At 45.2% G+C, this 27,500-nt stretch overlaps 2 protein-coding genes across 2 annotated transcripts in view; one reads left to right on the plus strand and one right to left on the minus strand.

Annotated features, from left to right (window-relative positions):
* Positions 1 to 27,500, plus strand: part of LOC129846006 (protein unc-80 homolog) — a gene marked incomplete at both ends in the record, with an annotated part of 98,293 nt that overhangs the window by 30,369 nt on the left and 40,424 nt on the right.
* Positions 12,256 to 27,500, minus strand: part of LOC129846008 (protein unc-80 homolog) — a 16,204-nt gene continuing 959 nt past the window's right edge. The window contains exons 2-6 of the mRNA XM_055914004.1: positions 27,027 to 27,128; positions 25,824 to 26,032; positions 18,996 to 19,102; positions 18,285 to 18,444; positions 12,256 to 12,868 (exon numbers count right to left, since the gene is read on the minus strand). Of these exons, the coding sequence (XP_055769979.1) occupies positions 12,663 to 12,868; positions 18,285 to 18,444; positions 18,996 to 19,102; positions 25,824 to 25,980 (630 nt within the window). The 5' untranslated portion in view covers positions 25,981 to 26,032; positions 27,027 to 27,128 and the 3' untranslated portion in view covers positions 12,256 to 12,662. The remainder of the gene's footprint in view (positions 12,869 to 18,284; positions 18,445 to 18,995; positions 19,103 to 25,823; positions 26,033 to 27,026; positions 27,129 to 27,500) is intronic.

Consider the following 27,500-nt stretch of genomic DNA (forward strand, 5'->3'; position numbering starts at 1 on the left):
CCCTCTCTCTGTCTGTCTAGTACAGTACATGACAGTTTGTGTTGAGCGACGCCACCCACCTGCCACACCGTCCTCTCGCACCTCCCCGTCCTCCATCAGGTGCACTATGGGTAAGACGGCAGCACAGATGCATGCTGGGAAGACGGCCTGGGGGGGCTGCAGCATGTGATGAGTGGGTGTGTGCTCCGTAGTGTTCTCCTCCTCTAGTAGACAAGAACAACCCATGAGTCACTACCACCTTATTCTACTGTAGTTAGGAAGGTGTTCTACTGTAGTTAGGAAGGTGTTCTACTGTAGTTAGGAAGGTGTTCTACTGTAGTTAGGAAGGTGTTCTACTGTAGTTATGAAGGTGTTCTACTGTAGTTAGGAAGGTGTTCTGCTGTAGTTAGGAAGGTGTTCTACTGTAGTTAGGAAGGTGTTCTGCTGTAGTTAGGAAGGTGTTCTACTGTAGTTAGGAAGGTGTTCTACTGTAGTTAGCAAGGTGTTCTACTGTAGTCAGGAAGGTGTTCTACTGTAGTTAGGAAGGTGTTCTGCTGTAGTTAGGAAGGTGTTCTACTGTAGTTAGGAAGGTGTTCTACTGTAGTTAGGAAGGTGTTCTGCTGTAGTTAGGAAGGTGTTCTACTGTAGTTAGGAAGGTGTTCTACTGTAGTTAGGAAGGTGTTCTACTGTAGTTATGAAGGTGTTCTACTGTAGTTAGGAAGGTGTTCTACTGTAGTTAGGGAGGTGTTCTGCTGTAGTTAGGAAGGTGTTCTATTGTATTTAGGAAGGTGTTCTACTGTAGTTAGGAAGGTGTTCTACTGTAGTTAGGAAGGTGTTCTACTGTAGTTAGGAAGGTGTTCTCCTGTAGTTAGGAAGGTGTTCTGCTGTAGTTAGGAAGGTGTTCTACTGTAGTTAGGAAGGTGTTCTGCTGTAGTTAGGAAGGTGTTCTACTGTAGTTAGGAAGGTGTTCTACTGTAGTTAGCAAGGTGTTCTACTGTAGTCAGGAAGGTGTTCTACTGTAGTTAGGAAGGTGTTCTACTGTAGTTAGGAAGGTGTTCTGCTGTAGTTAGGAAGGTGTTCTATTGTAGTTAGCAAGGTGTTCTACTGTAGTCAGGAAGGTGTTCTACTGTAGTTAGGAAGGTGTTCTACTGTAGTTAGGAAGGTGTTCTGCTGTAGTTAGGAAGGTGTTCTATTGTAGTTAGGAAGGTGTTCTACTGTAGTTAGGAAGGTGTTCTACTGTAGTTAGGAAGGTGTTCTACTGTAGTTAGGAAGGTGTTCTACTGTAGTTAGGAAGGTGTTCTACTGTAGTTAGGAAGGTGTTCTACTGTAGTTAGGAAGGTGTTCTCCTGTAGTTAGGAAGGTGTTCTACTGTAGTTGGGAAGTTAAAGGTTACCATATGTACAAACTCTGTGTAAAGGAATGATTTTATCATCGTGCTTTTATCAGATATTATTCCTCGCCATGTGACTTGAATCTGACCAGCATTCAAATACCATTCTGACATCTATACTAGCATGCCACTTAGAATGAAGCAATGTACTAGCCATGCACTCTATGTGGGATCCTAATATGGATACTGGAACATGACGCCTACAAGTGAGTGGGCATGTGTGTGGTTGCCACGGTAACACAGGCTTACCCTCGGCGCTGACCACAGAGCGGACTGACCACACGGAGCCGCGGCGGAAAGAGTAGTTCCTGTGAGAGTTACTGGAGGTGCAGGACGGAGTGACGGACATGCGGCGAGACGCCAGGTTGACCTCTTCTTCTGCTGGCGGGGAGGGTTCAGAGTCAGTCACAACATGAAACTACCCGTGGCTGGCTGGCTGGCTGACTGCATTATTCAAGGTGTATTACAACTAAGACCTGTAGTTGTGGACTCCATGGGCTGTTATCTGGGGTGTGAGCAACAGGGCTGTTATCTGGGGTGTGGGCAACAGGGCTGTTATCTGGGGTGTGGGCAACAGGGCTGTTATCTGGGGTGTGGGCAACAGGGCTGTTATCTGGGGTGTGGGCAACAGGGCTGTTATCTGGGGTGTGGGCATCAGGGCTGTTATCTGGGGTGTGGGCAACAGGGCTGTTATCTGGGGTGTGGGCATCAGGGCTGTTATCTGGGGTGTGGGCAACAGGACTGTTATCTGGGGTGTGGGCAACAGGGCTGTTATCTGGGGTGTGGGCAACAGGGCTGTTATCTGGGGTGTGGACTCCATGGGCTGTTATCTGGGGTGTGAGCAACAGGGCTGTTATCTGGGGTGTGGGCAACAGGGCTGTTATCTGGGGTGTGGGTAACAGGGCTGTTATCTGGGTTGTGGGCAACAGGGCTGTTATCTGGGGTGTGGGCAACAGGGCTGTTATCTGGGGTGTGGGCAACAGGGCTGTTATCTGGGGTGTGGGCAACAGGGCTGTTATCTGGGGTGTGGGCAACAGGGCTGTTATCTGGGGTGTGAGCAACAGGGCTGTTATCTGGGGTGTGGACTACAGGGCTGTTATCTGGGGTGTGGGCAACAGGGCTGTTATCTGGGGTGTGAGCAACAGGGCTGTTATCTGGGGTGTGGGCAACAGGGCTGTTATCTGGGGTGTGGACTACAGGGCTGTTATCTGGGGTGTGGGCAACAGGGCTGTTATCTGGGGTGTGGGCAACAGGGCTGTTATCTGGGGTGTGGGCAACAGGGCTGTTATCTGGGGTGTGGGCAACAGGGCTGTTATCTGGGGTGTGGGCAACAGGGCCGTTATCTGGGGTGTGGACTCCATGGGCTGTTATCTGGGGTGTGGGCAACAGGGCTGTTATCTGGGGTGTGGACTCCATGGGCTGTTATCTGGGGTGTGGGCAACAGGGCTGTTATCTGGGGTGTGGACTCCATGGGCTGTTATCTGGGGTGTGGACTCCATGGGCTGTTATCTGGGGTGTGAGCAACAGGGCTGTTATCTGGGGTGTGGGCAACAGGGCTGTTATCTGGGGTGTGAGCAACAGGGCTGTTATCTGGGGTGTGGGCAACAGGGCTGTTATCTGGGGTGTGGGTAACAGGGCTGTTATCTGGGGTGTGGGTAACAGTTTAAGCTTGTTGTTTTTGTTATTTTTTAAGAGCAGAAAACCTAAATACATAGGTTCTAGGTTTATTGTTAGATGTTCAGTTAAGTTAGTACTTCTCCAAACTACGTCAGAATCTGTGGTTTCCTGAATGGGACAGGAGCTGTATCACTTTAATTAACACCTCAAATCAATAACAAATATTTAGAAAATGAAAAAAGAGAGATGCCTCCAGCACTCCATGGTTGTCCCACCCACCTTCCTCCTCCTGCTCGGGCGGGGGGCTGCAGGTGGGTTCGTAGCAGGCCTCCTGGGCCACGGGGATGGCTGTGATGATGCTGGCCTCGCGCCCAAGACGCCGCTTCTCCTCCTCCTGCTGCAGGTTCTTCAGGATGTGCTCAGCACGCTGGTGGGAGCGCGACACGGCCCGCGCAGAGAAAGATTTCTGTAGAGGTGGTGTGTGTGTATTTATGTGGAAAGGGGTATGGGTATGTGTGGAGGGTGGACGTGGGGGAGGATGTGTGTGTGTGTGTGTTGGCCGTGTGTATGAGGTGTGGGAGAGAAAGGACAAACAGAGACACACAGAGGCTCAGGGAAGTGGACTGTGGGATAGGCTCATTCTCAGGGGGGTCCTGTATATAGTACAATTACAATACTGGCATCTGGTGAACATTTGGTAATGTAAACTATCTGTCTCTTCCCGACAGTTATATATGGATGACACATGCCGTTATATTCTCCTGATAAGACTGGAAACATTAATAGGGTTTATTATGGTTGTAGATTAGGGTTGTAACTTTCCCAAATTGTACATTTCTGGAATCATGAGGAAAAAGCAACCCTAGATCAGCTACACCATGCACAGGTATCAAGAATTTACCATTGTAAATAGTTGTAGGTAAAACTTACTATATGCAAATCCATCAGGAGAGTATATCCAGTGCAAAAGCTCATTTAAGCATTCTAACCGGCACCGACAGAGATATCACAGTGGATGTTTGTGACGAGTGACGTGAAAATGTTGACGTTTGAACAATTACAAAATGGCCGTCATTGGCCATGCATAGTATATACATGCAAAATGACCAATACATGCAGCTTTCCCAAAAGAAGCCCGAGCATTACATACAGAAAACGTGGAGTGGCTTGTATAAGATGCATGTATCCAGAATGGCCCGTACGAGGCCCCCTAGTATAGCACCTCCCCCTAGTATAGCACCTCCCCCTAGTATAGCACCTCCCCCTAGTATAGCACCTCCCCCTAGTATAGCACCTTCCCCTAGTAGAGCACCTCCCCCTAGTAGAGCACCTCCCCCTAGTAGAGCACCTCCCCCTAGCTCTTAATGTTTGGGGAGAGTCAGACAACCCAGCAGGCAAAACTGGTTGCAATGACGTCGTTATGACGTCTTTTAATGGCGTCATGCATGGTCCGGTTGTATACTGGTTGTATAATGGACATTGTGTTAAACTTATCTGACCAGATAACAATCAAAATCTAACGTCTTTCCAATGACGCATTCATTTCGTCATGAAAAATACGTGTTTACCTGCTTGTAACAGAGACCAGTTGGTTGTAATCTGGTTATATGATGTCTTCTCAACCACAAAACCAGTTTACAACGAGAACATGACATTATTAAGACCCCATCTGCCAAACTTTTGCCCGCTGGAAATGGACAGACATCTCTTTGAATTTTGTCTCATTCAGTCATCAAAAGATGAACTCAGTTTCCCATGATGCACCCAAACAAGCATCCGTACATAAATTACAACTTACTATGGAATAGATTGATTGAATAAATGTGGGGAACTAAAAACAAAGACAATTGATAGATTGATAAATAACAGACAGGACTATTGTACTCAGACAGTACAATGACCAGTCTAGAGCTGATCTAGTATTGAATGACAAGTGATCTGAATACATCGTTTTTTGGTTTTCATGCTAGACAAAAAAAAGAAGCATAGCAACACAAAGAAATTAAGCCAAAAAGTGTCATGGCCGACTATCAATTTAGTAGCATAATATTGTACTGTTTATCAGTCCTCTAAAGCTTACTTCCTGGTGCCATAGCGAACACAAGGAATAAATACACTGGGATAACAGTACCAAGTGTTACCATAACAGTTGTAACATAATGGGTCAGTTGTAGCATTAGTAAGGTCAATAAAAAAGATGCAACTCCACATCCCAATTCAATTAGTAGTGTTATGTCCATGTAATTCAATATACATGCACCAATACTGTACACCACAACAGACTTAAAACGTCAGAAAAAATGTGTACTTTGGATTATAGTAAAAATTGGTCAACCACTAGGCTCATTGTAAATTCTATAAGTATCTGCTGATTGGACAGTAATCCAGGCAGCAGCGGCGGGACTTACAGAGTTGTCCTCGTTGATTGGGTCTTGGACGCTGCCAGTGTTGGAGGGTACCCAGGGCGGGTCAAACATGGGCACACAGGGCATGCCCAGGATAGGTGAGGGAAGGGTGAAGTTGATGCTGGGCGGAGGGATCTAAAAGATAGAGAATTATATAGATGATTAGTTAATGAGCAAATAATTCAACAAATCAAGAAACTTAGCAAGAGGCCTACACTATAGAGGCAAGATCATTTATGTAAATAATGAAAAGCAACAGGACTCAGAATAGAACCTTGGGGGACACCCGTTGTCAACTCCTCATTTTGACTAACAGTTGTTGTATTAGAGGCTGTGGTTCTACTGCACCTTGAAGATCTGCTGGGCACCCTCCTCCATGCGCGGCCACACCTGGTAGCGGAAGCGCCACAGCGTGTAGAACTTGAACACCGAGTTGATGCGCTGGCTCGCCTCAGCGTGCTGGAACTCAGCCATCATCATCTCTGTCACCGCGTCGGGCACCTTCACCGCACACAGCAAGAACATGGCAGCTGGGGAGTGGTGAGAGGACGGGGGTTAGAGAGAGAGAGGTAAAGTGAGGCGGGGGGAGAGAGAAAGTGGGGATGGACAGAGATATACAGAGTGAGTAAGCGAGAGAGAGAGTGAGAAGGAAAAAGAGAGAGAGATAGAGAGAGAAAGAGAGAGAGAGAGAGAGAGAGAGAGAGAGAGAGAGAGAAAAAGAAAAAGAGAGAGAGAGAGAGAGAGAGAGAGAGAGAGAGAAAGAGAGAGAAAAAGAGAGAGAAAAAGAGAGAGAGAGACAGAAAGATGTGGTGACAAAAGCAATATACTACATTTTAAACTCTTCCATTTATCTTTAGACTGGAGGCAAAGCAGTGAGTACAGATTCAGAGTTTGGAGTGGAGCCCAGAATATCTCACCAGAATAGGCTTGGAATAACTCTAGTTTACTGACATTAAAGATACATTTTTAAAACAGAAACCCTGCTATCCATGACAGTCACCCACAGTTCTCTGTAGTCACCTGCAGCGGCAGCCATATGCTCGTCCACACTCAGCAGGAGCTCCCAGGCTGCAGGCTGGACGTCCGCGTACATGTCCTCTGTCAGGATGGGCGCCGCCTTGATCAGCAGTGACAGAGGAGCCGGCGACAGGCTCATCACCTGAGAGGAGAGGTCACAGCAAGCAAGGGTTAGCATTAGCATGCTAGTGGAGATCTGATAGCATTGCTAGTATGGGCGTATAGCATGCTAGGGACAGAGGGGCCAGAGACAGGCTCATCACCTGAAGGGAAAGGCCATAGACCACAGACAGCCGGGGTTAGCATTAGCATGCTAGTGGACATACCATTGCTGCTGTAGGCCTACAGCTTGTATTAGTATGGTATTGCATGGTGCTACAATACATTTGAGTTAGCTGAGAGGGCCGTAGCGAGTTAGCATGATACTTCAGTAGTAGAATTAGAGATTATGTGTTTGAGTGGGCAGAAGCGTGTGGGCGTGGGGTGAGGACATCTTGGCATGTGGTTGGCATCTTGCTCTAGATAAACAAGCATGTGGCACAGTGGCATCTGTTGACACGCTGCTTCAGACAGACGGACAGACAGACAGACAGGCTGACGGAGAGAGAAACACACAGGCTGACGGACGGATAGACAGACTACCAAACAGACAGACGGACGGACGGACAGACGCTCTGGCACATACTATGGCTATCAGGGCATGTGTTGGCATGAGGGCTGTAGGTGGGCACCTGGTTGCGGATGTACTTGAGCATGCCCGTGTCCTTCTTGCCCTCGGTGTTGGAGTCTTTGGGGCGTCTCTTCATAGACGGGGTCCTCAGACATGACTTGTCTGACCACTGGAGACACAAAGAGAGGAAGACATTGGAAAATACAAGTCACTTCAGTTACAGTATCATCAAACCACTCCACATCACATCACTTCAATACATGTGCTGCTGCCATGTTGTGTTGCTACCATGTTGTTGTCTTGTCATGTTGTGTTGCTACCATGCTGTGTTGTCATGTGTTGCTGCCATGCTATGTTGTTATCTTGTAGGTCTCTCTATGTAGTGTTGTGGTGTCTCTCTTATCGTGATGTGTGTTTTGACCTATATTTTATTTTTACTTTTAATCCCAGGCCCCCGCCCCCACAGGATGCCTTTTGCCTTCTGGTAGGCCGTCATTGTAAATAAGAATGTGTTCTTAACTGACGTGCCTAGTTAGATATAGGTTAAATAAAAAATAAACATTCCAATTCACTCCACATCACCTCACTTCAATACATTTCAATTCACACCACTCCATATCACATCACTTCAATACATTTAAATTCACACCACTCCATATCACATCACTTCAATACATTTAAATTCACACCACTCCATATCACATCACTTCAATACATTTAAATTCACACCACTCCATATCACATCACTTCAATACATTTAAATTCACACCACTCCATATCACATCACTTCAATACATTTAAATTCACACCACTCCATATCACATCACTTCAATACATTTAAATTCACACCACTCCATATCACATCATTTCAATACATTTCAATTCACACCACTCCATATCACATCACTTCAATACATTTAAATTCACACCACTCCATATCACATCACTTCAATACATTTAAATTCACACCACTCCATATCACATCACTTCAATACATTTAAATCCACACCACTCCATATCACATCACTTCAATACATTTACATTCACACCACTCCATATCACATCACTTCAATACATTTAAATTCACACCACTCCATATCACATCACTTCAATACATTTAAATTCACACCACACCATATCACATCACTTCAATACATTTACATTCACACCACTCCATATCACATCACTTCAATACATTTAAATTCACACCACATCACATCACTTCAATACATTTCAGTCCACACCACTCCATATCACATCACTTCAATACATTTCAGTCCACTCCTCTCTGCACCCACCTCCTTGTTTTTCTTGGACCGGCTACTGATGTTCCCTGCACTGTCTTCTCTCAGGCTGTCCACTGTCTCCCCGTAGAGCAGCTTGATGGCACGCACCAGGCGGGCACAGGAGCGGCTGTGGTGCTGGTAGCAGCGTGGGTGGCAGAACTCCACGTGGGTACAGATGAAACTCTGCTGGTTGCACAGCAGAATCATGATCTACAAAGGAAGACCACAGAGGGAGCAACAGTTATACAGGATGAATGGGCTTGATGAGGGCAATGTGCTAGCTTGATAGCATGTGTGGTCAGGTGAATGGACTTGATGAGGGCAATGTGCTAGCTTTATAGCATGTGTGGTCAGGTGAATGGGCTTGATGAGGGCAATGTGCTAGCTTTATAGCATGTGTGGTCAGGTGAATTGGGTTGATGAGGGCAATGTGCTAGCTTTATAGCATGTGTGGTCAGGTGAATGCGCTGTACAGGTCACAAACAAGTATACTAAGTTGAATGCACGCATGTAGGTACGCATGTAAAAGTAGGCATACACACACACACAGCACCTACATGCAGCCACACACACACAGCACCTACATGCAGCCAGGACATGTTACGGTGGTAGTTGTCCTCTCCTCCGCCGGTGCCTCCTGAACCCTCTGGCTCAATACTGGGTTCACTGGTGCTCCATGGACTTCCTGTGATGTCACAACACACAACAATAATGAGTAAGTTTACTTCATTGACTCTCCTCGTGGAAATCCGATATTTTGCATCTCCCATCGAACAAACATAGTTCGTAATTGAATTAACTACCCAAAGGGGACAGATGACAATGAATGCTATACATCACATTTTGATACAGAGTTGTTGAATGACAGGTGACTACTATGACTGAGTATTAGGCAAATAGGGCTCCATAGGGCCCTGGCTAAAAGTAGTGCACTATATCGGGTTTAGGGGGCCTACATCTGTGATTAGAATAGATCAGATGATTTATTAGTTTAGATCTATGTATGGGTGGCAATAGAAGTTGTCACCAGATCAGATCTTATTCACCCACCTAATGGTCAAGGTTAGGATATGGGGTTGGGAATCTGAGATTAGTGGTTACTGTGTTGTTACCTATATCAGTGACAGTGTCCCTGCTCTGGGACAGCAGTCCCTCCTCGTTCTCTGACTCTGAGTCTTGGCGGGACATCTTGGTGCTCTTCAGGCTGCCGGCCCGGCGGATGGAGGACAGAGAGCCCCCCTTCTTCACCCTGAAACTCCTGGCCCCCTTGATCTGCAGCAGGCGAGAGCCCCCGGCACGACTCTTCCTGATGGGAGCTGGACGGGCAGAATTCAAAAGTTTAGTCCGCAATCTCACTGGGTTTATGAAGTCCCATACTTCCCATACACTGGGTTTATGAAGTCCCATACTTCCCATACACTGGGTTTATGAAGTCCCATACTTCCCATACACTGGGTTTATGAAGTCCCATACTTCCCATACACTGGGTTTATGAAGTCCCATACTTCCCATACACTGGGTTTATGAAGTCCCATACTTCCCATACACTGGGTTTAAAACATCTTGGTAACACTTTATACAAGGCACACACACATACAGGGCCGGATTACCAAACGGACACGTAGGGCATGTGCCCTGGGGCCACCATCCTCCATGGGGCACACAACCCATGTTTGGGGGAAGTTGTGGGCCCCCTAGATAGCATATGATAACAAAATGTGCAGATTTGCAGGAAATTTGCTAACAGATAGAAACTATTTCTCATAACCTCATGACAAAATATGTAGAATAGCATTATAAAACATTTTTTTTTTGCAGGAAGTTAGCTGTTTCCCTCCCAAAAATACCCCACAGCCAACATGTTTTTTTACTATAACCAAAAACATGTATTCTTTATAGCTTTTGAAGTTTTATAATTAAATGTTTCTTAATGAGAAAATATGGCCGTTTTTATCAGTTTCCTGAAAAGTTTCTGTTTTAGAGATTTTCATCTGACAGGGACCCTTATGACACGGCCAATTTAGCAGAACTCAATTACCCAGAGGCTCCTGGGCCTTCTTGTCGTCGCAGGCCGTGTCAGACTTGAGTGTGTGGCTGCTGCTGTTCAGAGAGTCGTGGCCGTCCTCGTCGTCTAGGATACCGGCAAAGCTGATCTTCCTCTCATAACGGTGGTGACTCAGCTCAGGGTCCAGCCTCAATCGACAGCTCTCCAAATCCTACAAACACACACAACGTAGACAGACACACACGGACAGACACACACACACACACACACACACACACACACACACACACACACACACACACACACACACACACACACACACACACACACACACACACACCAATTGATTTATAGGGATATGATTGCATTAGAGTAGTAAGTGTCAAGTAAGTGAAGTTCTCCTACTGACCACTTGGGGCTCTGTGCGTGGCCGGGGGAGGCAGGGGAATGTCTCTCTGAGGAACGTGGTGATCTCCAGCAGTAACTGGCAGGCGGCCATCTTGAGAGCGAAAGGACAGCCGCATTTTGTTGGGTTGACTGTATCTGGGGACGGATATTTTAGGTCAAAATTTGGCTTAACCTATAAGAGTCGAAGAGGGGGGGGGGGGTTCTACTAAGCTATATGGAATTGTTTTTAGAAGGTCATACCAAGGATCTAAGACCTCTTGAAGTATAAAAAAATATATAAAACAATTATTTGATGAACGTTTTTACTTGGCCTTACTGCTATTAGCCCATACAAATGCATTGAATAACATATTCACTACATGGAACAACAGATAGTCCCCCCAAAAAATCAAAAGGAAGCTGGTTCTGAAGTGTCTGTCCTATATCTGAACATTGTTTTGGCACTAAACAGTCTCCACATACAGTATACCTCCATTCATATTTTCAACTGGTACCAGGGGACCCTCAGACAAGTCTTGTGAGGGCAGTGGCGTCCTAGAGCAAAACAACAGCCATGTACGTATTATTTCCACAGAGGGGTCATAGTGTGTAGACCAAACTGTTCGGACGTTACAGACAGAAGTTGACAGATCGGCTATACCGACTTCAGACGAGTCCAAAGAAGCTTGTGGGGGTCATAGAGCAAAACTGAGAACACCATCTTGTTTGTGAGTCTTGTCTTTCCAAACCGTTCAGACGCTATAGACGATTTTGCGAGAAGACCAATTTTCGGGATGCCTCATGGTGTGACAAACAACACTCTAGCTCTGTCACCTTTTACGGCAGATGTGGAAGTGCGACATCGGCGGATGTGGTGGATTGAATGGATTTGCTTATTATGCTAATTTTAAAGGGATAGTTCACTCAAAATACAAATTAACACGATTCTTCTGTGAACCATATTTCCCTTTAAAATGACTTTTCCTTTTCTATGGCTTACTGTCGTCTAAGTAGTCCTCCTCCTCGTCCTCTTTTCTCAATCTTCGCTTGGTCTCCTCGTCGTAGATGAAACCCAGGATGTTGGCAGGACTCTCGCTGTCTGAGTGGCACAGCTCACTGAGACGCGTACCAATGGCCTGGGAGAGGAAGGCCAGACACACACGCACGCACGCACGCACACACACACACACACACACACACACACACACACACACACACACACACACACACACACACACACACACACACACACACACACACACACACACACACACACACACACACACACACACACTATTAGCGCCTATCTTCATACACAATCTCGGTCAGTAGAATCATTTGATAGTTGGTCATCCCATCAGAAAGTCACTCACATCTCCCCATTGACAGAAGTGCTTGGCTGCATTCCACTGGAGCTTCTGGTTCCTCTTGTTTCCCACCACGGGCGAGCGTCCCCGAGACAGACCCCGCTTGGTGATGTTCACGTGGTGACCCTTCATCCACTCGGGCCAGTTGCCACGGTTACAACGATGAACAAAGCGGGCGCACTCCAGGAACAGGGAGGCTCTGGCAACCACTGGAGCTTCCTGTCGGACACCAGGAAGTACAATAATGTCCTGTCAGATCCCTGAAATCTTATTTCAATCAATCCCATGTTGCAATATTTACAAATATTTCCCTCTGTCAAATAACATTCCAGAACGGTCGAGTCTAGTAAAAAATGTGTATTACTACCTGGTAGACTCCCCTCACAGGAGTATACAGCAGTTGATTGATCATTGATTCATTGAATAAGATGTGCTAGTATTGGAACAGATGAAATATGTGGAAAGGCTGGGGAATCCAGAGGACAGGATTGAAAAACACTGAATTAAACAAAGACAATGTGTAACATGACCGGTTTGATTTAACTCCAGCCTGAGACTACAGTGTAACTGACCAGGTCGAGCGCAGCGGCCAGGATGGATGCGTCAGGGATGGTGCCTGGCTCACAGCAGTTCAACAGGAACTGGAAGCGTTTCATGCCCTGGCGGATGGCGGCCAGGTTCACCACGTTCTTGTTCTTCATGGCCTCCTGGCTGGCTGCCAGGCGCTCCTGGAACCCCTGGGGCCCTGGTGGAGGAGGAAGGGAGCGGGAGAGAGAGAGGGGGAGGGGAGATGAGGTATGGGAAGGATGGGGAAGGGTAGAGGAGAGAAAGAGAGGAGGGGAGAGGGAGAGGGGAGGGAGGGATAGGGGGAGAACAGCAATAGATAGAGAGAGAGCGGAGGAAAAGGGGAAGGAGGAGGGGAGGGATAGGAGGAGAAGAGAGAGAGCAAGAGGAAGGGGGAGGGAGGAAGTGATGGAGGAGAACAGAGAGACAGAGAGAGAAACAGCAGTAACAGAAAAAAAGAGGTGAGTAGGGCAGACTAGGGCCATCTGGGGCCTGGACCTCTATTCTACAGCATAACTAGAGCCTGGAGGTTTTTCTGACCATCTGATCTAACCAGGAAAAACTCAGGGCTCTGGGCATTATCTTTGCGAGTGCTGGCATGAATGACACACCCATATAGCAACATGATCACACAAAAGAACGAGAGAACAGACTGCCCATAGAACATAGCATGATTAGGTCATGTCTGAATCCATTGAATGAAAAGCACCATCGAGCCACTTAACAAATGAAGCTGGAGAGAAAGATGGACACACGGTCATTAAGCTAGGAAATGTGCAACATTCAACAAATATGATGACTTTGTTGTAACTCTTCATGGTAATATTTCTTGATTTTGTGGGTTTCTATCCATAATGGGATAAGTGGTTCAACGAAGACAAGACAGTTACAGCACCATGTGCCCCACATGTTGTGTTTAAAGTCCCACTCTCTACCCCTCGTCTATCCCCCTCTCCTCTTCCCAGTCTTGTCCCTCTCTCCCTCCTTCTCCCTCTACCTGTCTTGTCCCTCTCTCCCTCCTTCTCCCGGTCCCTCTACCTGTCTTGTCCCTCTCTCCCTCCTTCTCTCTGTCCCTCTACCTGTCTTGTCCCTCTCTCCCTCCTTCTCCCGGTCCCTCTACCTGTCTTGTCCCTCTCTCCCTCCTTCTCTCTGTCCCTCTACCTGTCTTGTCCCTCTCTCCCTCCTTTTCCCGGTTACTCTACCTGTCTTGTCCCTCTCTCCCTCCTTCTCCTGGTCCCTTTACCTGTCTCTCATATCCATGGGGACATTAGAGGACATGGAGGTGTCTGTATATGGCTAGATTGTGCCGTGCTAGCAGAAGGACCATGGAGCTTCCTCTGGCCAGGAGAAGAGTTCAACATGGCTGCCATTAAACAGGGATGGAACAGACCCCGGGGACAAACCCCCCCCCCCAATGGGGTATAATAAGGGCCTGTCGGTGTGGGCACTGGGCAGAGGTGACAAGGGACTGTCCAGTGAGCTAAAAGATGGTAATTTGCTTAAAAAGCTGATGGTTACTATAACTTCTGGAGATGTCCCCACATTAGGGTATCATGTATGAGTCTAGGTTATCATGTATGAGTCTAGGGCATCATGTATGAGTCTAGGTTATCATGTATGAGTCTAGTGCATCATGTATGAGTCTAGGGTATCATGTATGAGTCTAGGGTATCATGTATGAGTCTAGGCTATCATGTATGAGTCTAGGCTATCAGGTATGAGTCTAGGGTATCATGTATGAGTCTAGGCTATCATGTATGAGTCTAGGTTATCATGTATGAGTCTAGGGCATCATGTATGAGTCTAGGGCATCATGTATGAGTCTAGGGCATCATGTATGAGTCTAGGGTATCATGTATGAGTCTAGGGTATCATGTATGAGTCTAGGCTATCATGTATGAGTCTAGGCTATCAGGTATGAGTCTAGGGTATCATGTATGAGTCTAGGGTATCATGTATGAGTCTAGGGTATCATGTATGAGTCTAGGGTATCATGTATGAGTCTAGGGTATCATGTATGAGTCTAGGGTATCATGTATGAGCCTAGGGCATCATGTATGAGTCTAAGGCATCATGTATGAGTCTAGGGCATAATGTATGAGTCTATGTTATCATGTATGAGTCTAGGGCATCATGTATGAGTCTAGGGCATCATGTATGAGTCTAGGGCATCATGTATGAGTCTAGGGCATCATGTATGAGTCTAGGGTATCATGTATCAGTGTAGGGTATCATGTATCAGTGTAGGGTATTGTGTATCAGTCTAGGGCATCATGTATGAGTCTAGGGTATCATGTATGAGTCTAGGGTATCATGTATCAGTATAGGGTATCGTGTATCAGTCTAGGGCATCATGTATGAGTCTAGGGTATCATGTAGTATCAGTCTAGGGTATCATGTATGAGTTTAGGGCAGGGGTGTCAAACATACGGCCCGCGGGCCGGAACCGGCCCCCAAGGAGGTTCGATCAGGCCCGCAGGATAATTTGAAAGTGGAAAAAATGCATAAAAGACATGGAATTAATATTTTTAATTCGCTGCAATTCATGGATTATCCGCTAAGGGGCGCACTCTTTCCATCAGAGTAGAAGACAAGCCGCATCACTGAGACAGACTGAAAACAGCAGACGGTATCAATGCGCCATCTGCTGCTTGTTACGACGTTGTTAATACCTTGGTCTCTACCTCTCCGCTACACCCTCATTAGCCAAAATGCCGTTATCCAAACGGAGAAAAGTAGATAAGGAGTGTAGAATTTTCAAAGAAAAATGGACCACGTCCTATTTATTTACAGAGATGCACGGAAAACCTTCGTGCTTGGTGTGTTTGCAACAAGTTTCGGTATTGAAGGAATATAATATTCGACGCCACTACGAGACTCATCACAGCGAAAAATATGACGGCTTGCAAGGACAACTGAGAAGAGATAAGATTAACGAATTGCTGGCGGGTCTGAGGAAACAGCAGTCAACTTTCATCCAGAGCCGAGAAGTCAGTGAAGCAGCGGTAAAAGCCAGCTACCTAATTGCTAGCGAAATAGCATTAGCATCGAAGCCGTATTCCGACGGTGACTTTGTTAAACGATGCATGATGAAGGCGGCTGAACTTGTATGTCCCGAGAAGCGACAAGCTTTTGCCAATATTAGCCTGACGAGGAATACTATAGCAGAGAGGATTTCGGAACTATCGGCAGATTTAGACAGTCAATTGAAACAGAGAGTCAAGTCATTTATTGCATTTTCCGTGGCAATTGACGAGAGCACTGACATCACAGACGTGGCCCAACTGGCCATATTTATTCGAGGAGTTGATGAGACATTGACTGTTACTGAAGAGTTTCTTGAGTTGGTGCCAATGATGGACACCACAACAGCCGAGGACATTTTCGGCTCTGTCGTTGCTGCATTGGACAGAGTTGGAGTGGACTGGTCCCGCGCTGTCAGCCTGGCTACAGACGGCGCGCCATCCATGGTCGGAAAGAAAGCAGGTGTCGCGACAAAGTTCAAAGACAAAGTACAAGCCCTTAATGGAGGAGATCGTTTCTGGACATTTCACTGTATTTTGCACCAGGAGGCATTGTGTTGCAAGTCGCTGAAAATGGACCACGTCATGGAGGTGGTTGTTCGCACTGTAAATTTCATCCGGTCCAGAGGTCTGAACCATCGTCAGTTTGACAAACTTCTCAGCGACAGCAACATTACCCACAGCCTGCCATACCACACTGAAGTGAGATGGTTAAGCCGAGGCGCTGTGCTGAGGCATTTCTTTGATCTACGAGAGGAAATCGGACAGTTCATGGAGAAAAAAGGAAAACCGGTGTTGGAATTACAATCTCAGGAATGGCTACGGGACCTTGCATTCTTGGTTGATATTACTGAACACTTGAACAATCTGAACAAAATGTTGCAAGGCCGCAAAAAAGTTGTCACACAGTTTTCTGACAACATACATGCATTTAAGTTGAAGCTGACTTTGTGGGAGATGCAACTGGCAAATGGCAACCCTGCTCATTTCCCCTGTCTGAGAGATGTGTGTGTGACCAGACCTGATGCGGACATGAAACGGTACAAAGACAAAATTGCAGGACTACTGCGGGAGTTTGAGAAACGTTTTCAGGTATTTGGTGAACTTGAGACAGAATTTTCAGTTTTTCGCTCACCTTTCACAGTTAAAGCTTCTGATCTGCCGGTCGAAATTCAGCTAGAGATAATTGATTTGCAGTGTGATGCAGATTTGAACGGCAAATTTGCCTCTGTAGGTCTGGACAGATTTTATCAGTATCTACTACCAGGGTACCCCAAATTAACAGCCCTGGCTGCTAAAATTTTGTGCATGTTTGGGGCAACCTACCTTTGTGAACAAATTTTCTCAGTGATGAATATCAATAAAACAAAAATGCGTTCAAGGCTCACAAACAAGCACTTAAATGACATTCTGAAAGTGACAGCTAGTCAGGACATGACACCTGGTGTTGATGCACTTGTACAGGCCAAAAGATGCCAAGTTTCAGGAACAAATACAAGTCCAGACTAGACTAACACCTTTAAAATGCTGCCTTAGATACTGTTTGCATTGAAAGAATACAGCTCTGTGAAGATGAATCCTTACTGTGGTGATTTAAAAAATGTGCACTTTAATGTTAGTCAGCAGCTTCAAAACAAAAGTTGTGTGATGGAATTCTACTGTTCATACAACTCCATAAATTTTCAGTATGTATTGTATGTGTATGTATGTTTCATGTATGAAGTTTACAGATTTACAGGACAGGCGAACACTTTCTTCATTACACATTTAAAATCACTCTCCTTAGTTTGTAAGGTGTACGCAGGGATTACATTTAGATTTTATATGCGTATGTGTAAGTGGTTTAAAAATTCCTTTCTTTAAAAGTCTCATTTAATCTTAAAGTGCATTACTATATTTTTCAGTACCAATTAAAGTTTTGTGCCTTTGTACAATCAGTGGGATCAGTTGCAATGCATATTTGTGAATGATAAAAGTAAATTGCACATTTGTCTAAGGAAATATGAGGTGTTTCATGAAATGTTTTGTAAAAGGATAGTTCATTAAATTTCAATATTTTCCTAATGTTCTTGTGCTTCTTTACACCAAAACAAAGGAAAGACATGATATTTTGGTTATTTATAGCAGAGTATGGTATAATTTTAATGGTCCGGCCCACTTGACATCTCCCTAGGCCGTATGTGGCCCACGATGCGAAATGAGTTTGACACCCCTGGTTTAGGGCATCATGTATGAGTCTAGGGCATCATGTTTTAGTCTAGGGAATCATGTATGAGTCTAGGGCATCATGTTTGAGTCTAGGGCATCATGTATGAGTCTAGGGCATCATGTATAGGGCTAGGGGTCTCCCCCTAAATCTGCCAGGGGCTTGCACAGGCAGTGGCCGGCAAATACATACAAACACCACTAGCATGAAAGATGGCGGCAGAGAGTGTACAGAGCACTGGACGCACAGGACAGGCCAACGGACAGACTACGGACGGAACAGGACAGTCAGGCACATACACACAGAGAGGCGGACGGGGTGAGGGGGCGAGCGGGCGGGGGGTGATAGGGGACACCCCGGGGGTCTACCATCTTTCTCTTCTGTGTGGTGAAGCTTGGATGGGTTCCGCCTGCCAGACCGCCATTTACCGAGCCGCTTGAAGAAATTCTCCTCCTCGTCCCGGCCGTACTCCACGCCCCCTCCTCCCCCGCCGCCCTCTGACAGCTTCACGTTGCTGGTGAACTTCACCTGCAGGCAGGGGCGGTGGAGAGAGAAAAGACTGTCCACACCACCGGCAGTAGAACAACAAATATGTAGCATTAAAAAGATAAATAAATATATAAACAGAAATAACAAGTTGTAAACAAAAGAAACACAAAGCTGCCATCTAACTAGTCATTTAAATAGATTTGGTTGTCTATCCCTTAGAAATGATCAAAATGCCCAGGTAACAATACAAGAGGACATGGTGTGCTCAGCTCAGTCGTGAGAAAAGGTTAAACATCAGCCCATGGCAGTAAGACCAGGGCTCTGCAACCCTGTTCCCGGAGAGCTACCGTCCTGTAGGTTCTCTCCAACCCTGTTCCCGGAGAGCTACCGTCCTGTAGGTTCTCTCCAACCCTAATCTAGCACACCTGATTCTAATAATTAGCTGGTTGATAAGATGAATCAGGTTAGCTACAACTGGGGTTGGAGCGAAAACCTACAGGATGCTAGTTCTCCAGGAACAGGGTTGGAGAGCACTGAAGTAGACAGTTTTGAGAGACACGACCCCTTGTGGTCAGCAAGTGACCCCTGACCTTGGAGCTCTGGCGGATGAAGGAGAGTCGGTCCACAGAGCTGATGTCCAACAAGTCCTCGACCCCGTCGGTCAGCCCAGAGAGAGATGACCGCTTAAGCCAGTTACCTGCAAACACACCCCACCCCAGTCAGAGGAATGGAGGGATGGATGGAGGGAGGGAGGAGTGCAGAGGGGTAAACATCACACTTATACATCGAGACATACACATACTGGCAGAACACATACTGAATACACACACACACACACACACACACACACACACACACACACACACACACACACACACACACACACACACACACACACACACACACACACACACACACACACACACACACACACACACACACACAGAAGCATACACAGGAGCATACACAGGAATAGAAGTTATAATCCACACAAATGCAGACAGAATAGCATAAAATACTTGGTCATAGAACAAGGCACATAAGAGCAGTTGTACACAACAAACAAACAGAGAGGGTCTGTGAAGCACACACACACACACACACACACACACACACATACACACACACACATACAATCACACATACGTAAGACAGAGACGGTAATTGGAAGGTGAACAGTCCCACGGCATGCTAGGGACAAAAAGGAATACAAAAGAAGACCATAAAGAGATTAAGTGAATTGTCTACTCATCACCCGTACAACAAGACATGGTGTTAGCCTACAGAAACATGGTGTTAGCCTACAGAAACATGATGTTAGCCTACAGAAACATGGTGTTAGACTACAGAAACATGACGTTAGCCTACAGAAACATGATGTTAGACTACAGAAACATGATGTTAGCCTACAGAAACATGGTGTTAGCCTACAGAAACATGGTGTTAGACTACAGAAACATGGTGTTAGCCTACAGAAACATGATGTTAGACTACAGAAACATGATGTTAGACTACAGAAACATGGTGTTAGCCTACAGAAACATGATGTTAGTATACAGAAACATGATGTTAGCCTACAGAAACATGACGTTAGCCTACAGAAACATGATGTTAGTATACAGAAACATGATGTTAGCCTACAGAAACATGACGTTAGACTACAGAAACATGATGTTAGACTACAGAAACATGGTGTTAGCCTACAGAAACATGACGTTAGCCTACAGAAACATGGTGTTAGACTACAGAAACATGATGTTAGACTACAGAAACATGGTGTTAGCCTACAGAAACATGGTGTTAGCCTACAGAAACATGGTGTTAGCCTACAGAAACATGGTGTTAGCCTACAGAAACATGATGTTAGACTACAGAAACATGATGTTAGCCTACAGAAACATGGTGTTAGCCTACAGAAACATGATGTTAGCCTACAGAAACATGGTGTTAGACTACAGAAACATGATGTTAGACTACAGAAACATGATGTTAGACTACAGAAACATGACGTTAGCCTACAGAAACATGATGTTAGCCTACAGAAACGTGATGTTAGCCTACAGAAACATGGTGTTAGACTACAGAAACATGACGTTAGCCTACAGAAACATGATGTTAGACTACAGAAACATGATGTTAGCCTACAGAAACATGACGTTAGACTACAGAAACATGATGTTAGACTACAGAAACATGGTGTTAGCCTACAGAAACATGACGTTAGACTACAGAAACATGACGTTAGACTACAGAAACATGATGTTAGACTACAGAAACATGGTGTTAGCCTACAGAAACATGGTGTTAGCCTACAGAAACATGGTGTTAGCCTACAGAAACATGATGTTAGCCTACAGAAACATGACGTTAGCCTACAGAAACATGATGTTAGCCTACAGAAACATGATGTTAGCCTACAGAAACATGGTGTTAGCCTACAGAAACATGATGTTAGCCTACAGAAACATGGTGTTAGCCTACAGAAACATGATGTTAGTCTACAGAAACATGGTGTTAGCCTACAGAAACATGGTGTTAGCCTACAGAAACATGATGTTAGCCTACAGAAACATGATGTTAGACTACAGAAACGTGATGTTAGCCTACAGAAACATGGTGTTAGACTACAGAAACATGATGTTAGCCTACAGAAACATGACGTTAGCCTACAGAAACATGGTGTTAGCCTACAGAAACATGATGTTAGACTACAGAAACGTGATGTTAGCCTACAGAAACATGGTGTTAGACTACAGAAACATGATGTTAGCCTACAGAAACATGACGTTAGCCTACAGAAACATGGTGTTAGCCTACAGAAACATGATGTTAGCCTACAGAAACATGATGTTAGTCTACAGAAACATGATGTTAGCCTACAGAAACATGGTGTTAGCCTACAGAAACGTGATGTTAGCCTACAGAAACATGGTGTTAGACTACAGAAACATGACGTTAGCCTACAGAAACATGGTGTTAGCCTACAGAAACATGATGTTAGACTACAGAAACATGATGTTAGCCTACAGAAACATGATGTTAGACTACAGAAACGTGATGTTAGCCTACAGAAACATGGTGTTAGACTACAGAAACATGACGTTAGCCTACAGAAACATGGTGTTAGCCTACAGAAACATGATGTTAGCCTACAGAAACATGATGTTAGCCTACAGAAACATGGTGTTAGCCTACAGAAACATGATGTTAGCCTACAGAAACATGGTGTTAGTATACAGAAACATGATGTTAGACTACAGAAACATGATGTTAGACTACAGAAACATGGTGTTAGCCTACAGAAACATGACGTTAGCCTACAGAAACATGGTGTTAGCCTACAGAAACATGATGTTAGCCTACAGAAACATGATGTTAGCCTACAGAAACATGGTGTTAGCCTACAGAAACATGACGTTAGCCTACAGAAACATGGTGTTAGCCTACAGAAACATGATGTTAGCCTACAGAAACATGGTGTTAGCCTACAGAAACGTGATGTTAGCCTACAGAAACATGGTGTTAGCCTACAGAAACATGATGTTAGTCTACAGAAACATGGTGTTAGCCTACAGAAACATGGTGTTAGCCTACAGAAACATGATGTTAGCCTACAGAAACATGATGTTAGCCTACAGAAACATGATGTTAGACTACAGAAACATGATGTTAGCCTACAGAAACATGACGTTAGCCTACAGAAACATGATGTTAGACTACAGAAACATGATGTTAGCCTACAGAAACATGACGTTAGACTACAGAAACATGATGTTAGACTACAGAAACATGATGTTAGCCTACAGAAACATGACGTTAGCCTACAGAAACATGATGTTAGACTACAGAAACATGATGTTAGCCTACAGAAACATGGTGTTAGCCTACAGAAACGTGATGTTAGCCTACAGAAACATGACGTTAGCCTACAGAAACATGATGTTAGACTACAGAAACATGATGTTAGCCTACAGAAACATGATGTTAGACTACAGAAACATGATGTTAGACTACAGAAACATGATGTTAGCCTACAGAAACATGATGTTAGACTACAGAAACATGGTGTTAGCCTACAGAAACATGGTGTTAGACTACAGAAACATGGTGTTAGCCTACAGAAACATGATGTTAGCCTACAGAAACATGATGTTAGCCTACAGAAACATGATGTTAGCCTACAGAAACATGGTGTTAGCCTACAGAAACATGGTGTTAGCCTACAGAAACATGACGTTAGCCTACAGAAACATGACGTTAGCCTACAGAAACATGGTGTTAGCCTACAGAAACATGGTGTTAGCCTACAGAAACATGATGTTAGACTACAGAAACGTGATGTTAGACTACAGAAACACGGTGTTAGCCTACAGAAACATGGTGTTAGCCTACAGAAACATGGTGTTAGACTACAGAAACATGATGTTAGACTACAGAAACATGATGTTAGACTACAGAAACACGGTGTTAGTCTACAGAAACATGGTGTTAGCCTACAGAAACATGGTGTTAGCCTACAGAAACATGGTGTTAGCCTACAGAAACATGATGCTAGACTACAGAAACGTGATGTTAGCCTACAGAAACATGGTGTTAGCCTACAGAAACATGGTGTTAGCCTACAGAAACATGGTGTTAGCCTACAGAAACATGATGTTAGCCTACAGAAACATGACGTTAGCCTACAGAAACATGATGTTAGCCTACAGAAACATGGTGTTAGCCTACAGAAACATGGTGTTAGCCTACAGAAACATGATGTTAGCCTACAGAAACATGATGTTAGCCTACAGAAACATGGTGTTAGACTACAGAAACATGATGTTAGACTACAGAAACATGATGTTAGACTACAGAAACATGATGTTAGCCTACAGAAACATGATGTTAGACTACAGAAACATGGTGTTAGACTACAGAAACATGATGTTAGACTACAGAAACATGATGTTAGCCTACAGAAACATGGTGTTAGCCTACAGAAACATGATGTTAGCCTACAGAAACATGATGTTAGACTACAGAAACATGATGTTAGCCTACAGAAACATGGTGTTAGCCTACAGAAACATGGTGTTAGCCTACAGAAACATGACGTTAGCCTACAGAAACATGGTGTTAGCCTACAGAAACATGATGTTAGCCTACAGAAACATGATGTTAGCCTACAGAAACATGACGTTAGCCTACAGAAACATGGCGTTAGACTACAGAAACATGATGTTAGCCTACAGAAACATGGTGTTAGCCTACAGAAACATGATGTTAGACTACAGAAACATGATGTTAGACTACAGAAACACGGTGTTAGCCTACAGAAACATGGTGTTAGACTACAGAAACATGGTGTTAGCCTACAGAAACATGGTGTTAGCCTACAGAAACATGATGTTAGACTACAGAAACATGGTGTTAGCCTACAGAAACATGGTGTTAGACTACAGAAACATGGTGTTAGACTACAGAAACATGGTGTTAGCCTACAGAAACATGATGTTAGACTACAGAAACATGATGTTAGCCTACAGAAACATGGTGTTAGCCTACAGAAACATGGTGTTAGACTACAGAAACATGACGTTAGCCTACAGAAACATGGTGTTAGACTACAGAACATGTTAGTCTACAGAAACATGGTGTTAGCCTACAGAAACATGAAATTTGCCTACATGCAAACCATATACTTAGAAACACAACGTTAGAGATGCTACGAGTTCATCACTACACTCTAGTGAACACAGAGAATGACACATTAATGATCCAGTGACAAAGTTGCATTTTCAATGAATCATACATCGGTTTCAGTAGTTAGGTTTCTATCCAATTGGCGACAGATTTGACGCTTCGCATTCAGGCCAAAGAGTTCAATCGTGCTTTCATCAGACCAGAGGATCTTGTTTCTCATGTTCTGAGAGTCCTTTAGGTGCCTTTTGGCAAACTCTAAGCGGGCTGTCATGTGCCTTTTACTGAGGAGTGGCTTCCGTCTGGCCACTCTACCATAAAGGCATGATTGGTGGAGTGCTGCAGAGATGGTTGTCCTTCTGGAAGGTTCTCCCATCTCCACAGAGGAACTCTGGAGCCCTTGGTGGTTCCAAACTTCTTCCATTTAATTATGATGGAGGCCACTGTGTTCTTGGGGACCTTCAATGCTGCAGAAATGTTTTGGTACCCTCCCCCAGATCTGTGCCTTGACACAATCCTGTCTCGGTGCTCTTCGGACAATTCCTTCGACCTCATGGCTTGGTTTTTGCTCTGACATGCACTGTCAACCACGTTATATAGACAGGTGTGTGCCTTTCCAAATCATGTCCAATCAATTGTAATTACCACATGTGGACTTTACCACAGAGACTTCATCTCAAGGATGATCAATGGAAACAGGATTCAACTGAGCTCAATTTCGAGTCTCAGAGCAAAGGGACTGAATACTTTTGTAAATAAGGTATTTAAGTTTTTTATTTTTAATAAATGTGCAAAAATTTCTAAAAACCTGTTTTCGCTTCGTCATTCCTGAGTACCGAATAAAAAATTTAAGTGAAATGGGTTTCCATCGCATTTTCAACTTTACTGATGGTTTTCTCACAAAGAATGTTGCGTTATATGTGCCCACTATTGTATTGGCGCGTGCACTTATAGCCTACATGATGAGGTTATTATGAACACAAGAGCGAGATTATTTTTAATTGTCAAACGGCAGTCAAGCATTGATCATCATGTCACCAAAATAAGATCCTCGATATTTATTGAAAGGAGCATCAAGCTCATCACTGTGCACTTTCACCCCCGTGTGAGGTTCACCCCCGTGCACTTTCACCCCCGTGTGAGGTTCACCCCCGTGCACTTTCACCCCCGTGTGAGGTTCACGCCCGTGCACTTTCACCCCCGTGTGAGGTTCATCCCCGTGCACTTTCACCCCCTGTGAAGTTCATCCCCGTGCACTTTCACCCCCGTGTGAGGTTCATCCCCGTGCACTTTCACCCCCGTGTGAGGTTCATCCCCGTGCACTTTCACCCCCGTGTGAGGTTCATCCCCGTGCACTTTCACCACCCTGTGAAGTTCATCGTAACTTATTTAATGTGTAACCTAATAAACTGCTTGCTTTCCCGACTAGTCATAGTGGGACGATGTCACACATGTCATCGTGTGACTCCAAGTTTACTTCAATACTATGGTAAATATATCAATATTTGCGCATAATAGCGTTTCCACCGACACTTCTCGCATAATTCATTTTACCGACATAAAGATCCCACCCTGTCTAGCGTATTTTGTTTTGTTGACATTTGGAAAGTTTACCGGAAAAAACTTCCATCAGGCCTGTCATGACCCTTAGAGGATGACATCACTAGAATTGATCATAATTTCCATAGATGGACACAGGGTGGCGCTGTGGTACTGTGGGGGGCACTGCCACCTACCGATGGGCAGCTTGAGCTTCTTGCGCAGGGAGATGCGTCGGGAGCGTGAGCGGGTTCGTCGGTCGGTGGTGGTGCCCGAGTGGGCGGTGGTGCACTCCGACGTGTCCTGCTCTGATAGGCTGCTGGTGTCGCTGGCAGCACTCTGTGACTTGAACATCTTCCTCCAGAAGTCCTTCTTGCCCAGCAGAGCCCCCGGAATCTGTTCATCACTGGGGAGATGGAGAGAGAGAGACAGGGATGGAGAGAGAGAGAGACAGGGATGGAGAGAGAGACAGGGATGGAGAGAGAGAGACAGGGATGGAGAGAGAGAGACAGGGATGGAGAGAGAGAGAGACAGAGAGAGCGAGACAGAGAGAGAGAGAGACAGAGAGAGAGAAACAGGGATGAGAGAGAGAGAGAGAGAGAAAGCGAGACAGAGAGAGCGAGACAGAGACAGAGAGAGCGAGACAGAGACGGAGAGAGCGAGACAGAGAGAGCGAGACAGAGACAGAGAGAGCGAGACAGAGAGAGCGAAACAGAGAAAGCGAGACAGAGAAAGCGAGACAGAGAAAGCGAGACAGAGAGAGCGAGACAGAGACAGAGAGAGCGAGACAGAGAGAGCGAGACAGAGACAGAGAGAGCGAGACAGAGAGAGCGAGACAGAGAGATCGAGACAGAGAGATCGAGACAGAGACAGAGAGAGCGAGACAGAGAGATCGAGACAGAGAGATCGAGACAGAGACAGAGAGAGCGAGACAGAGAGAGCGAGACAGGCAGACAGACAGACAGACAGTAAATAGTTCTCATCAAACATACATTTTGTGGGGGCGCACATTCATGCAGAGTACCAGTCAAAAGTTTGGACACACCTACTCATTTAAGGGTTTTTCTTTATTTTTACTATTTTCTACATTGTAGAATAATAGTGAAGATGTCAAAACGATGAAATAACACATATGGAATCATGTAGTGTTAAACAAATCAAAATATATTTTCTTCAAAGTAGCCATCCTTTGCCTTGATGACAGCTTTGCACACTCTTGTAGAAAATAGTTAAAATAAAAATGTGTGTGTGTGTGTGTCAGTGTGTGTGTGTGTGTGTGTGTGTGTGTGTGTGTGTGTGTGTGTGTGTGGTGTGTGTGTGTGTGTGTGTGTGTGTGTGTGTGTGTGTGTGTGTGTGTGTGTGTGTGTGTGTGTGTGTGTGTGTGAAGAGGGGGTACTCACTGCTCTGGTGTCTGGGGGGGGCGGCTGGATATGCAGCTGCGGCACTCGTCTGCAGCGGTGGACGGCTGCCCTCCCTTTTCCCCAGACACACCTGCCTCTGACCTGCACAAAGGACACACAGAACTAATAGTTCCTGACGAGGCTCAAGTATTGTCAGACCCACCCAGGCCAGGTTAGACCCCAATAGTAGCAACTATCAAAGGCTTTGTTGCATGGAGTCTGGAAACATTCCATCCCCCCTACAGTGTTTACACTGTCCTTCCCCTATCTAAACCTCTCAGACACAGGACGTTGATTTGGGGCCTTTGTAGCGCTCTGCCTGGACAACATCTAGGAGAAATACTCTTATTCAGATTGCCTTACATTTACATGTGAGTCAATAAGCAGAATGTCTTATCCAGACCGCAGGTAGCCTAGAGGTTAAAAGCGTTAGGCCAGTATCCAAAAGGTCGCTGATTCTAATTCCTGTCCATG

Source organism: Salvelinus fontinalis, unplaced genomic scaffold (assembly GCF_029448725.1).
Source record: "Salvelinus fontinalis isolate EN_2023a unplaced genomic scaffold, ASM2944872v1 scaffold_0427, whole genome shotgun sequence".
Classification (NCBI taxonomy): Eukaryota; Metazoa; Chordata; class Actinopteri; order Salmoniformes; family Salmonidae; genus Salvelinus; species Salvelinus fontinalis.